Source organism: Sander vitreus, chromosome 8 (genome assembly GCF_031162955.1).
Source record: "Sander vitreus isolate 19-12246 chromosome 8, sanVit1, whole genome shotgun sequence".
NCBI classification, from domain to species: Eukaryota; Metazoa; Chordata; class Actinopteri; order Perciformes; family Percidae; genus Sander; species Sander vitreus.
The window spans coordinates 26,806,898-26,820,460 of NC_135862.1; the positions used below are offsets into that span (position 1 = coordinate 26,806,898).

Here is a 13,563-nt window from a genome sequence, read left to right on the forward strand (position 1 = left end):
GTTGTGACGTAGCGAACATGACTATTAGTCCAGGTAAAAGCTGGTTTGCAATCTACAACTATGCCTAACGTCAACTTGTGACGAAACTACGCTTTGCGTAGTCAGGTTTATTCGCTCTAAACAGCTGATGGAAACGCTTCTAATTCGCATTTTCTTTTTTTTCGCGACATTTTAAAAGTTCGCTTAAAATTCGCTTGACAATCTGATGGAAACATGACACCCAGAATGTGCGTTTTAAGTTAACCTGAAGCCGTTTTTTATTTAGTTGAAGTGAAATATGGAGGAGTGAGACATCTTTTTCACCCTATCTGTGCCGGAGACCCTCTGTCCCGGTGACGTCACGGCTGTACATTTATCCGCCCAAGCTGCTGGCTTCCTGCTGCTAAGTCTCCACTCTAGCTGTACAAGCTGCTGCACCGCCACATAACAGACTCCTAAGTTGAAGAACCGGGAAACAACGACATTTCTGGTACGTATACCTTTCAAATTACTTCCACGGGCCGTATGTGCCCTGTATTCATTGAACTGCGGCGCTCATAATTGGTTTTCTAAATGCTCAACGTGTGACATCGTGTAGGAAGAGATGCACTAAGAGGAGGGAAGGGTGGCTAACACTGCTGTAGTGTTGGCCGAATATATACGCAGATATAACGTTAGGGAACAAGTTAGACGTTATGGGCATTTACTGTATTTACGTTACTCGCATTTTCCCCTCACTAACGTTACCACAGAGAGTTAGTCACCAATGCGACCGCCCAGCCACTCTAGGGCTGTTGTGTTTAACAAACATCTTAATTCTCAATGGTTCTCCTTTTCCCGCACGCTACCACTGATCTCAGTCAGTCTGTTTAACGTTGAGCCCTTAAATGATGAAGGTTGACTGCTCCGGCAGCATATAAGGGACTTTTAATGTAATGCGAGGGCTAACGTTACCTAAGCGGCCTAACTTTTAATGTACTCCCAGGCTAACGGGAACGTTAATCATGTTAAAGGCATTCAAAGCCCAAATAGTCGGTGTGGTTTTAATATAATGAAGCTTATTAGGCCTTTCAGACGAAACACGGTTTGCGCTGGGCTTGCCGCTTGGTTCAGCGCACACCTACAGCGCGCTTCGCCCAAAGTTCAACCAGATAGGACTTTAAACGCAGCTGCTGCGCCCGCGTTTTGCTTGACGCAGCGAAACGCCGTCTTGGCGCGTCACAAGCCGGCGCAGCGGTGTCGTTGCCGCTTTTGGTCTGAAAGGCCTACAAGGGCCCGGGCCTTTCAGACCAAAGGCTGCAACGACGCTCGTTAACGACACCCCAGTGTTTCACTGCGTCGAGCAAAGCGCGCCGGTGGGGCGCAGCGCGACTGTGCTCAAAAGTGCAACCTGGTCTCGGTGAACGGCAAGCGCAGCGCAAACATAGCGTCGCCCATTGTGCAAATGGACAGTAAGTGGTAATTATGTAAGGTAGCTGTGTGTAATGAGAATCACTGGATTCGTTGCCTTCATAAGGCCTGTTGGTAGTCTGGTTTTTGCTCTGATATGTTGGTTCTTGTATAATAACACTTACTTTGCTGAAATCCATCACATCATCACTATTAAGATGTGTGAAGGAACTTATTTTAGTAATGTGTGGACAGTTTGGGCGGGAGGGAAATGTTGCCCTCATCAAGTTTAAGATGCTTACTATTAACCAAGTTATTTTCCAATACATGTTTCATGTATTGTGAACTTGATAGACATTTTGAGCCAGTTTCTAATTAATTAATTGCTTAACCATCAGTGCTTAAGGCTTCACAAACACATGCATATATTCAGCAACATTTTGAGTGAGTCTACTCAGGACTGGCTAGTTAGTCAGACAGGCACACTCTTGTGTGTGTGTGTGTGTGACTTGTGGATGATTTTACTTGAAATACAAGCTACTTGCAAAGATGGGATGTTGTGACATCACCATGAGCAGGAAGTTGGCGTTTCTTACTAGAATAAGCAGGTTATTGCAGACTGATCGACCTTGATCTGTGTTGCTGGAGCATGCATCGATGCCCATGGCTTGACATTGTTGCCTTTTTTTAGTCGACAAATTTCATCTGCTTGGTAAATCTTTCCTGTAGGTGTTGAATGGCTGTTGAGGATATCCCAAGAAGAAATTAAAACTAGGTCTTGTTTTATATAAGTAAATGTCTTTTGTCAAACCTTTACACTCGTTATCTGGCAGTGGTTTTTCACATTACATAACATTGATTGCAGGGCTTGACATTAAGTGTTGGCCTTGCCAATTTCAACATGCTTTTTCATTATTTGGCAAAAATTAACAGTTAGTCTTAACACAATTCTGGCTAAGAACATAAAATGTTTTCTAATCAAACAAAGCAGTTTTGTTTTAATAATAAATGGTCACATTTTAGACCCTACTAATACCAGGTGAAGCATAAGCTCAACAGCACAGTCAATGGACACACTGGCGTGATTGTCTCTGTAAATGTGCCATCATATTGAAGTATTGCTGCTAGCATAAGCCACGCGTTTTGCACACTTTTTTTTTTCCGTCAGTCAGGTAACCCTAAATCCATATGCTCCCATACAGCAGACCGAGACTGACTGCTGCAATCCATCCGTGCCAACTACAATTTGAATACAAGGCTTCCCCCCCCCCAATTACTTTAAAGCAACGCCAAAGCACTTTTCCTCTTCGGTCCCCCTACAGGTTGGAAGTGGAATTGTCCATTACCGTTCTCATTCGAACTACAGATCCTCTACCCGATCTGGCAAACTTGCATAGTGCGGTTTTAGCTGATAGAGGCCGCAAAGCAAATGCAGAAGTGCCGTTCACCCTGTTACGACTTGATGAACCACTGAAACTGGATTTTGGAAACATTATTTTAAGGTACAAAAGAATCTTTGGCATTTGTTTGTTTTTTTGCACAATACTTTTTTGACCGAAATCTGTGAGGCAAACAATGCATAAAGGGCTCTGAACTGTACCTAGTGGACCCGGTTCGAATTTTTACTTGAACTGTTCCTGCTGTTGTAAGGAATGTCGGACATTGAATGTGCCTCCCCTACGCAAAAAATCCTTGCATATTTTGTGTAGGCCTCAAAGACACAAACTAAATTTGTAGTCACAAGTAGATACAAATGCATACACGTCCTAGACATAAGACAAATCTGTATTTGGTGTGTATGTGTACTCTTTAAATGTGAAATGAAGCACATAATGGCACCAGTGCTTTTTCCTACAGCTAAGATGTTTCACTGTTACTTACATTGAATTACTGAATGTATTGCACAAGTTGCAGACTTGTAACACAATCAACCTGTGTTATTAAGCAGAGCACAGGTACCAAGTAGTATCTGGTCTAAAGTTTACTTTTTTTTCACCTTTTTTATTTTTTACAGGCAAGTCATTAAGAACGGGTTCTTATTTACAATGGCGACCTGACAAGTGGCAAAGCCACTAATGGTAAGGGAAAGTTTGCCTCGTAGGCCAAAGTTCCTCTTCCCACCAACAGGTTTTCAGCTCGTACTTTCTGATGGGCCAGGCCACGGGTTTGAGTTTGAAGTAATGTTAAAATTAGAGATGTTCCGATACCGGTATCGGCTCCGATACTGCCTAAAACGCTGGTATCGGGAAGTACTGGAGTTTATGCACCGATCCGATACCACGTAATAAAGCCCTAAAGAAAAAATACGTTAAAGTAGTTTATTTGTTATTTTTCCGTTATAACTGGCTGTCAAACTGCATAATAAAAGAACGTTCTGTGGCATTCATGTTTCACAAAGAGTTTAACCTGAGCCAGACCGACAACAAAGATAGAAATAATATCGCATCCAAACAGGGATAGTAGTATACAGTTGTTAAAACATAATAAGATATATGACACACTGGTATCGGGTCGATACTCGGTATCGGCCGATACACAAGTTCAGGTATCGGAATCGGTATCAGGAAGCAAAAAATGGTATCGGACCATCTCTAGTTAAAATGCAAACTGTCTGGAACCTTGAATGAAGTCCCATACTGTAGCCATGTTGTCAAACTGCATCTTAATAAATTCAATACTTAATGTTGGCACTAGATTTCTCTTGTGACTTCCCCTTGAGTACATTCAGAAGCTGCCTTCAGTCAGTGTGCAGTTTAGCCGTAGTCATGTGACAAGCATACAGCTGGGGCTGGCCACCTGGCAAAGGATGTGATGCAGCAAACTGTGAATCTGCAGCATTAGCCTAAGCATGTGTCCTCAGAGTGTAGCACAAATATTCTATTGTCTTCTGTCTCTCAGAATTCATGTTTTCAGTGTTGTTTGATATGCTGCTTTGTTTTGACGGCAGCATTGTCTGAATGCTGATTCAGCAGCATTCAGTGTTTGTTGTTCGATTCTTTAGTATTCTTCATCTTATTATTGGTGTGACTGCTGAAGGCATTCACAACCTATGTTCTTCTACGCATTTATTCTTATTCTTCAGTGCCTTTTTTTTTTTTTTTACACCAACTCCTTCCACATTTTTCAATCTAGAAACTTAATTCACCTTGACCTTCCTGCTTCAATACAGATTTTTCATAATTTCTGAAATCTACTTTTTGCGGGCAAATTGTCCCCATTCAAGTGCATGAAGGGAATGTTCAAACAAATTAATACATTTTCATACATGTTCAATTGCTATTTACTCATTTGTACATTCACCGAGAAACTTGCCTTCCGTCAGTGTTCAAATTGATAAAGCTTTGCTTTGCTGATTTAGGTTGTACGCCCGTTTCATAAATGAGGGCCATTATGTGAGAATGCGCAGATCGGCTCTGACGGCATTCAAATCAATTACCTGAAATCCCCCACCCACACCAACCCAAATAAGTTACTTTCACCCTCTCTACAGTCACTGTAGGCTATTGCTTTTTAAATGACGTATTGATGTGATGTATGAGTGTTTTTGTCTTAAGATTTACTGTAGTGATTATGAACAGACTATAGATGATAGAACTATCCAGAATAAGCCTTTAAATCAGTCAAATGGCAATTAAAATCCAATTCAAAAGTTTATATAAAACGTCATGTTGAGTCAATTCTGAACCAATCGGCTGAGAGCCAGGCGTTTCCCAGCATGCCCTGGGTCCGCCTGTGTCTTGCAGTTGGTGAAAAGCAACTGTGCTGCCTGTGTCTCAAACCTGCGGCCGCCTTGATCTCGTGAGGGTATCGTTGCCCACGTGTGCATGACGCCAGAGCAAGTCGGACACAAATCTAACCGGCCTGAATTGGGTGGCATTTGCCGGTGATCGATTCAGCGCAGACCTGGCTAATGACAGACACACCCCCAAAGAGACGCACGCACGCACACTGAATATACAGCAGTAGTGGTGTAACAGACCACTCCCACGGCAGGGCTACAGACTATGTGTTATGTACCTATGAGCACAAATATGTAAAGAGTCTACACAAGACGCCACAGTAAGGAAGTGTGCCAGGAAAAAACCTAAATGGCCAATGGACTAAAGACATACTTGAACAGGTGTTTTGAACTTTGGTTCGTGCAAAGTGGCGAACTTTTTGAAGTCAATCGACTCGCACAGTTGTCGACATCCAAGCAGTATCAATACACGTATTAACCCACGCTTCCTCCCAGCAGCTATCAGGTCGCCGGTGAAAGCGCGTGCCTGTAGTGTAGGGCTGGGATGGTATGGATTTTTTTCTTACCGCGGTTGAAAAGCAAGAAATTCCCGCGGTACAGCGGTATACCGCAACCCCCTTACGAAAGTAGGATAAGTTGGAGCGAGAATGGCAATGTGCCTTAGGTGAGTGACGTCAGTGCCCGTGTGGTCGCGCAAGGAGAGCGAACGGTAACGGAGAGTAGCGTATGAGTGCCGCTGTGAGGAGAAGAGAGGAAAGAGTTAGCAAAGTTGATGTAAAGTGAGTTAAAAGTGAACAATAAAACAACAACCTAGAGCTTCTCAAGACATGGTGGCTTTATCTATTGTCTCTAGCTAGGTTACTGCCGGTCAAGTGAATGGCGTTACCCCCCCCGAAAAAACATTGGCTTAAACCTTACAACATATGTTGCAGCCATAGACTGTATAAAAAGATTGCAGCACAGTGTTTCCATTTCAGCTCAATGTGAGAGTCTTCACTGAGTTTTGCTATCATTTAGAGCCACAAGGGTTTCTTTCATCTCCGTTGATCCATTCCACAAACGGTTCAGAAAGCTCTTTTGTCAATAAAGTAAAATAAAGTTTGCCGACAATGCCGAGTGCAGCCCGTCTAGCAGCTGAGCAGAGAGGGCAACTCGGCAGTTTGCTAACTCTCTCTAATATAACCAATATAAGCCACTCTGTTTTAGGCTACAAAACGTGCATGCAGGCTGAAATTCAACCGTGCCGTTTTATCGGGATAGTTATAAACCGAAGGAAACTCCGTTAGCTGCTAGGCTAATGTGCAATAGTAAACACTGCAGCTGTAACGTTAATGTGTTTACCTCAGCTGAGAACGGAGAAATGTCAGACATTTCTCCAATACAAGACATTACACCGCTACTCTCACATATAGGCCTAAGAGCTAACCGTTCGGCAGAAAAGGCAGTCTGACTGATCATTCGGGTCTCCGAGGTCCAAAAAAAATGCCTCAAAACACACTGAGGCGATGCCGACTTGAGCAGACTCCATAGCAGCAGGCGGCGCTTCTCTGTATTGTTTCCCAGAAAATTAAAACCGGCAGCTGATAGGACGAACGCGTCACGTGGGTCTTTTTTCTCCGGAAATTCACAGCCAGGCTGTCATGGCGGCTTGTTCAGAATACAGTCTCATATTGTCTTCATTTCAGATCGGGTTTCGGAAATAGGCGCACAAAAATGGCTCGCTAGCACCCCCCACAAAGTAAAAAAAAAAGGAGCCCCTGCAGTAAGTTTAACGTAGAATAACGAAACTTGGTACACACATGAAGCATGTCATGGAGTACAAACAACTTTAATTGGAGCCATACCCTAAACCCAACAGGAAGTCGAACATTTTGAATTGAAAGTTCGAAATTAGTGCGATTTTGGCCATTTCAGCATGTCGTACTTTAATGAACTCCTCCTAGAGATTTCATCAGATCGACTTCAGATTCGGTCTGTGTCATCATAAGACCTTAACGATGAAAAGTTATTAAAAGCAAAACTTTTCGTCCAATGGTGTGGGCGTGGCGGCCATTTTGAGCATTTATTTATCGAACGAAGAAGTTGTTGTAACTTTAGTGTACGTTGTCCAATTTGGCCAAAGTTCTCACAATTGACAAGACTCCAGGCCTGAGGACATTTTCAGGCCAAAATTGCCTTTTGGTCATAGCGACCCCCCGCTTTTGATTGGTGATGGTTTGACCCGCCCCTATGCTCTAGCCACGCCCCATTTTATAACTTATGTCCCGTTTGATGTAGACCCTTGTGTGAGGTATCATTGAACTCAGCAGAGACTTACTTTTTTATTGGTAAAGGTTTTCCCGACCCCTGTGCTTTAGCCATTCCCCCTTTCACAGCTAATTAACTGTGTGACTTAGAGTCTTGTGTGAGGTATCATTGAACTCAGCAGAGAGTTCCCTTTTTCATTGGTGACCATTTGCAGTGTCTGAGTGCCACGCAAATGCATGGTCGCAAGGAGCAGCGTCTGCCAGTAACCGAGGGCCCGTCCAACGCTGCTTGTAGCTTTAATTTATATTTCTCTCTCTCTCTCTCTCTCTCTCTCTCTCTCTCTCTCTCTCTCTGTGTGTGTGTGTTTCAGCTGTATATTTACAAACGGGAGAGGAAACCCTCTTTGTATTTTATTTATATCACACGCTGTTTTAATAAAAGTACTTAAGCTTAAGCCTACTTAATAAATCATATATATTTATTTAGGTCCATATCGACCAGCCCTATGCTGAAGCAATATGCCACAACAAAACAAACTTAAACCACCACTGCAAACCCTTCAGTTTTACGCAGCATCTGCTTTTTAATACAGCCAGTACTTAAAACCGTAGCTCACACTGCAAGCTGTGTACACTGTTTTATTGTGGAGATGGGTCTGGCAGTGCTACACACAGATGGCCTGCCTGTCATGACCAGGGTTTCACCAGGGTTGTCTGATCAGGGTTCAACCATCCTTTTTGGAAATTCTAACCAAGCCATTTAACATGGGTATATCCCTGGTATGACAATTCAGAGATCACCTGGGTCAACCCGGGAGCACTGCATAACAATTACCTTAAGTTCTAGATATGGGCAGGGCTTTATGTCATATTCAGTGAACAGAATGGATGCCGCTCGCTTGCCACTGCTGCGCCACTGTTGTAACACCTACAACTTTCATACAATATGGCTATTAATAAACTTTTTATAGATATTCATATTAACTAGAACAATTATCACTTTTCCACATTTCCAACATCACATTCTTCTTACACATTTTAACCAGCAATCCAGTTTAGCTTTAGCATTAGCTTTTCAAAAAGGGGTTAACCCTTTTTTGAAAAGTGGTGTTCAACTTTTCAATGAAATTCATACTAATAAACCATTCCCACTTTTTCAACTATTCTCACTACTTCACCTTCTTCTTACGGATTTAAGCTATTAATCCAGTTTAGATTTAGCTATTCAGTATTCACTTGCATTTTCTGCAGGAAATTAATTTTCTAGTTCACTGATGCTATTAACTTTTTATTTGACTTTGTTTTAGACTGGTAATGACTTGAGGCATGTTGCTTTCACACAAGCTGACAAGTAGTTTGCACTGTCCGCAACTATGCGCGCGTGTAGTGTTTGTGTCAGAGCTCCGCTCTGTCAATTTTCAGAGAGGACTGATAAGCTTGAGCTTACGCGCTCTCAGGTACCGAAATTTCGACGCTTAACGTGTTAAAAAAAACAGAAAAAAGAGGGGGGGGGCAAATTTACTGGTCGCACATGTGCGACTGGATGTAAAATTCGGTCGCACATGTGCGACTGGATGTAAAATTCGGTCGCACACTCTCAAATTTTGGTCGCAGTCTGGAGCCCTGCTAAATGAAATCTTAACCCCTAGCTTCCAACCTCCAATTTTGGATTAGAAGCACAGTTAACCCAGAACATGCAGTAGTGTGTTGTACTCGCAAGTCTGTGCAAAGTTGAATAACTGGTTTAACTGTAACTACATGAGCTGCGATGCCACTCAAGCAAATATAATGGCTTCTTTTGGTTAGCGCTGTGAAGTATGCATGCAGTAATAAATTGTCATGGTTTTGGAATAGATGCCAAACATGGTTTTAGCTTTATCTACTTTTAAAAAAAAATAAAAAATAAAAAAATCTAATTTCAGTTTGCACAGTGAAAAATCCTTTCAACTGTTGACACTATCACACAAGAACAATCTTTGTCATGCAGAGAAATGAGCCGAGTTGCCTGTGCAGAACAAAACGATTTGTTATAAAGAATCCTTTCAATCTTAAGTGTTGCTGCAGACGCTGTCTTGTTCATGATTTATCTGCACCTGCTCACAGAAGTTAAATATTCCTGTTGTATTTTAAACCTACGAAAAACAAAGGTTTGTATGTCATTCAGGAGATTAGACTATGAATACATTATTATATTCTATATAATTGGCCATGTTGTGGCATGTTTTATCACTTCTAATTACTGCAGTTTGTTCTTACAAGCTAGAATAAGTTTATAGTGAAGTTTCTATAATCATTTGGTTGACTTTTGTTTTTCTGTAACTGCATTGTTAAAAGGTTGGTATTGAATGTGTTAAGCGGTATTAAGTTGTGGCGGTGTGCTAGTACTTTAATAGCATACTTGGGTTTGACATTGTTTTGGATAAGTGTTGTATAATCAAACGATGGCTGATACAAAAAATCCCACAGTTAACGATTAGATAAGTTATCACCTTAATGGCCGTTATCACCTCCAGTCATTTTGCTTAAACCAACAATATGACTGATAAGGCCACATGCGGTAGGCCATAGAGTCAACACATCACATTGTGAGCTGTTTTTCAACCGTAATGTTTGCCACAGATTTGGGACTAGAAAGACTTAGTCAATCAACAAATTAATCTGCAATATGTGTCGGCTTAATTTATAAAAAACGTTAGTTGCAGCACTTTTTTGGGACAAATGTACATTTCTGTCTGTATACTTCCAAAGTTTACAACTGGTTAGGGATGTTAATGATTAACCGATGATAAGAATTTTGACCGTATCCGTAAAACTTATTGAACATTCTTTTGCATTTTCTCTCGATTTTGTGGTATCAGTGGCCTGACAATTGGCACAGAATAAATCTTGATTAGTGCTTAGAAGTGTCATTACTTCTCGTACTTTTCATGAAATCTGTCATGTAAAATTTTTGACAAGTATGATCACAGAGGGCTGAATCGTACTGTAAAAAAATCATAAACCGACTTATACAAGTTTGCGGTTTTGTGTGTTTCGGACGAGTGAGGCTGAAGTCTGTAAAAGACTTGACTTCCTTCCAAGCTACAATTCTGACTTTTTTTTTTTTTTCTATTTGATTTAGATTCACATCCTCAGTCTCCACATGGGAAATGTGTCATGGAGCAAAGGCACGCTATAAGTTCAGTCCTTCCAGAAAAATGCGGAGTTTTTTTGAAATTGTTGCGGGCAAAAATCCTTAATTATGCGGCACGTTTTCTTAAACGCTGTGATGGAATATGCGGGATATTTATGCAATTTTATGCGTTGAAATTGCGAGAACTTGCAAAAACTGCGGTTTCATCATGGCTTCATCGTGGGGTTTGTAGCTTTTTGATGATGATCACGTCCCGTAATTACGCAACAGGGGAAAATGGCTGGTCTTGTGTGAAGTAAACGCAAAATTTTTCAACTAATTGTGAAATCGTGCAAGCCCCGCATATTTTGCACAGAAATCGGCAATTTATGCGGCGAAAGTGAGGCGTATTTGGAAAAAATGCGGCCCCCGCATAAATATGCGGACTTTGGCTGATTATGCTATCGCATAGTTCAATGCATAATCACGTTTTTCTGGAGGGACTGAAGTTCGTCTCCCAATTGTAATCCTCCCTTGCTTTTTTTGGTCTCTGCAGGTGGAGTGGTGTTGAGGAGCTCATCATGGTGAACATCCCAGAATACTATGCAGGGAAAACAGTGCTGATCACTGGAGCAACAGGCTTCATGGGCAAGGTAGAGTAGTACTTTGAATAGGCAAGTAACCAATGGCATTGACATGATGAACCCAACCATGTGGGCTACCGGGTGAGATGAGACGGAACCTGTCTGGAAATCCTTCAAGTTCATTCTTTTCACTCCAACATAGGGAGACGCAGGCAAATAAGTTGCATACTGTACTTCTTGCTGCTTTATTCGTGCACAAGTTTATGCTAACTTAAGTGGACAGCTGTTAAGTACAGGTCTTTACACCTGGCAGTAGATATGGCCATCCTTTTACAGCCTTATTCTACCAAACAGAAGCCATTGTTTTTCATTTATTCAAGTCTGTTCAGACTTTGTGGAGGAAGAAGCATTCTTGATACCACACCTTAGTTTACTTCTCTTCACTTCTACAAAAAGAAGCAACAAGTGGTGTGCAGTACCTAGCATCAACTTATCTTTCCAAAGAGGAAAATATGATTTTGTACCTCTTACTTGCTCATTGTCAAAGGTGCTGCTGGAGAAGCTGCTGAGGTCCTGTCCAGGAGTCAAAAGTGTTTACGTGATGGTCAGGTCGAAAGCTGGTCACAGCCCCCAGGCTCGCATTGCTGACGTGATCAACTGTAAGGTGAGTAGAGAACTAAGAGATGGGGTGGCACCATCTGATGGGTATTTGAAGGAGGTAAAGGGTTATGTGAGGGTGAAGTCTGTTGGTACCAGCTATGCGTGAGTTGTTAGTTTGAGCATAATTCAGGAGGTTAACTTAGTGAAAACAGGTTGCACAACACAAGCTGGTTGTCGTAACGTGGAGTGAAGATGCCACTAAAAATTTGCACCTCCCCCGAGCAGATATAGGTAATTTGGTCAGTCAGAGGAAAATTCTCTTCAGTATTTTCTCTGGGAGCACATTTTTGGTGATCGACTACATCCTTTGTGATGATACTGTCAGTGTTTGTGTACACTTGCCTCAGTTAAGGTCAGGTTGATGACTCCACCATAAGAAAGAGACTGGGCAAAAATGGCCTGCATGGCAGAGTTCCAAGACAAAAACCACTGCTGAGCAAAAAGAACAGTAAGTCTCATTTTTGCCAGAAAACATCTTGATGATCCCCAAGACGTTTGGGGAAAATACTCTGTGGACTGACGAGACAAAAGTTGAACTTTTTGGAAGGTGTGTGTGTCCCGTTACATCTGGCGTAAAAGTAACTCTGCATTTCAGAAAAAGAACATCATACCAACAGTAAAATATGGTGGTGATAGTGTGATGGTTTGGGGCTGTTTTGCTGCTTCAGGACCTGGAAGACTTGCTGTGATAAATGGAACCATGCATTCTGCTGTCTACCAAAAAATCCTGAAGGAGAATGTCCGGCCATCTGTTCGTAACCTCAAGCTGAAGTGAACTTGGGTTCTGAGCAGGACAATGATCCAAAACACACCAGCAAGTCCACCTCTGAATGGCTGAAGAAAAAACTAAATGCAGACTTTGGAGTGGCCTAGTCAAAGTCCTGACCTGAATCCTATTGGGATGCTGTGGCATGACCATAAAAAGGCAGTTCATGCTCAAAAACCCTCCAATGTGGCTGAATTACAACAATTCTGCAAAGATGAAGGGGCCAAAATTCCTCCACAGCGCTATAAAAGACTAATTGAAAGTTATCACAAACGCTTGATTGCAGTTGTTGTTGCTGCTAAGGGTGGCCCAACCAGCTATTAGGTTTTGGGTGCAATCACTTTTTTTACACAGGGCTTTTTGGATTTTGTTTTCCCTTAATAATAACCATTTATAAACCTTTAAAAACAAAGCATTTTGTGTTAACTTTGACTAATATTTAAATTTGTATGATGATCTGAAACATTTAAGTGTGACAAACGTGTGTGAATTTTCTAGGCCGATTTTTTTCATTGAGTTTGACCTGCCAATTCGGATTTCGTTTTTCGGTTGTTTACTTAAAACTGGTAAACCTCGTGGTGCATTGAAAGTTATTGTAAAATACCCTTTTCTCATCTGTTTTTCTAACTACTTGACAGCACACACAAATATTTATTTTCTATCTTTTATTTAATAGAACATTTTGCATAGAACATTTTTTGAACAGATAATCGAGCGCTATAAAATAGAACTATATAAATTACTCCTGGTGTGGGGAAATTCACACACATCTAAAGTGCAATGTTATGGAAGAACCATTTCCTTCTTTTCACATCCAACTAAAAGAAATTGCTATATTTAGCAAACTAAACTTCCGTGTGAAAGCACGGAAAACAGGTAGTGGCAATAATATATAAATAACAAATAAAATAAATATAGCCTTGCAGTATAAAGATATTTCTCAAAACACACACAGGCCTATTACAATCACTTATACATCAATGGCAAGTTTTCCTTCGCAAACCGGATAAGTCGGTTTCTTCTCTCATCTGCCGCATGTCCAGCCAGGCTAAACAAGCGCTCACTGTTTGACCGTCAACAGTAACGTT

The 13,563-nt window shown here is 41.5% G+C and overlaps 1 protein-coding gene across 2 annotated transcripts in view; it reads left to right on the forward strand.

Annotated features, from left to right (window-relative positions):
* The first annotated feature begins 22 nt into the window (after nt 1–22).
* far1 (fatty acyl CoA reductase 1) overlaps nt 23–13,563 on the forward strand; it is a 29,675-nt gene continuing 16,134 nt past the window's right edge. Inside the window, exons 1-3 of one of the 2 annotated variants that reach the window (XM_078257688.1) lie at nt 23–469; nt 11,022–11,118; nt 11,597–11,713. In XM_078257688.1, coding sequence (XP_078113814.1) covers nt 11,047–11,118; nt 11,597–11,713 — 189 coding nt within the window. In that variant the 5' untranslated portion in view covers nt 23–469; nt 11,022–11,046. The remainder of the gene's footprint in view (nt 470–11,021; nt 11,119–11,596; nt 11,714–13,563) is intronic. The other variant, XM_078257687.1, reaches the window with a different exon arrangement.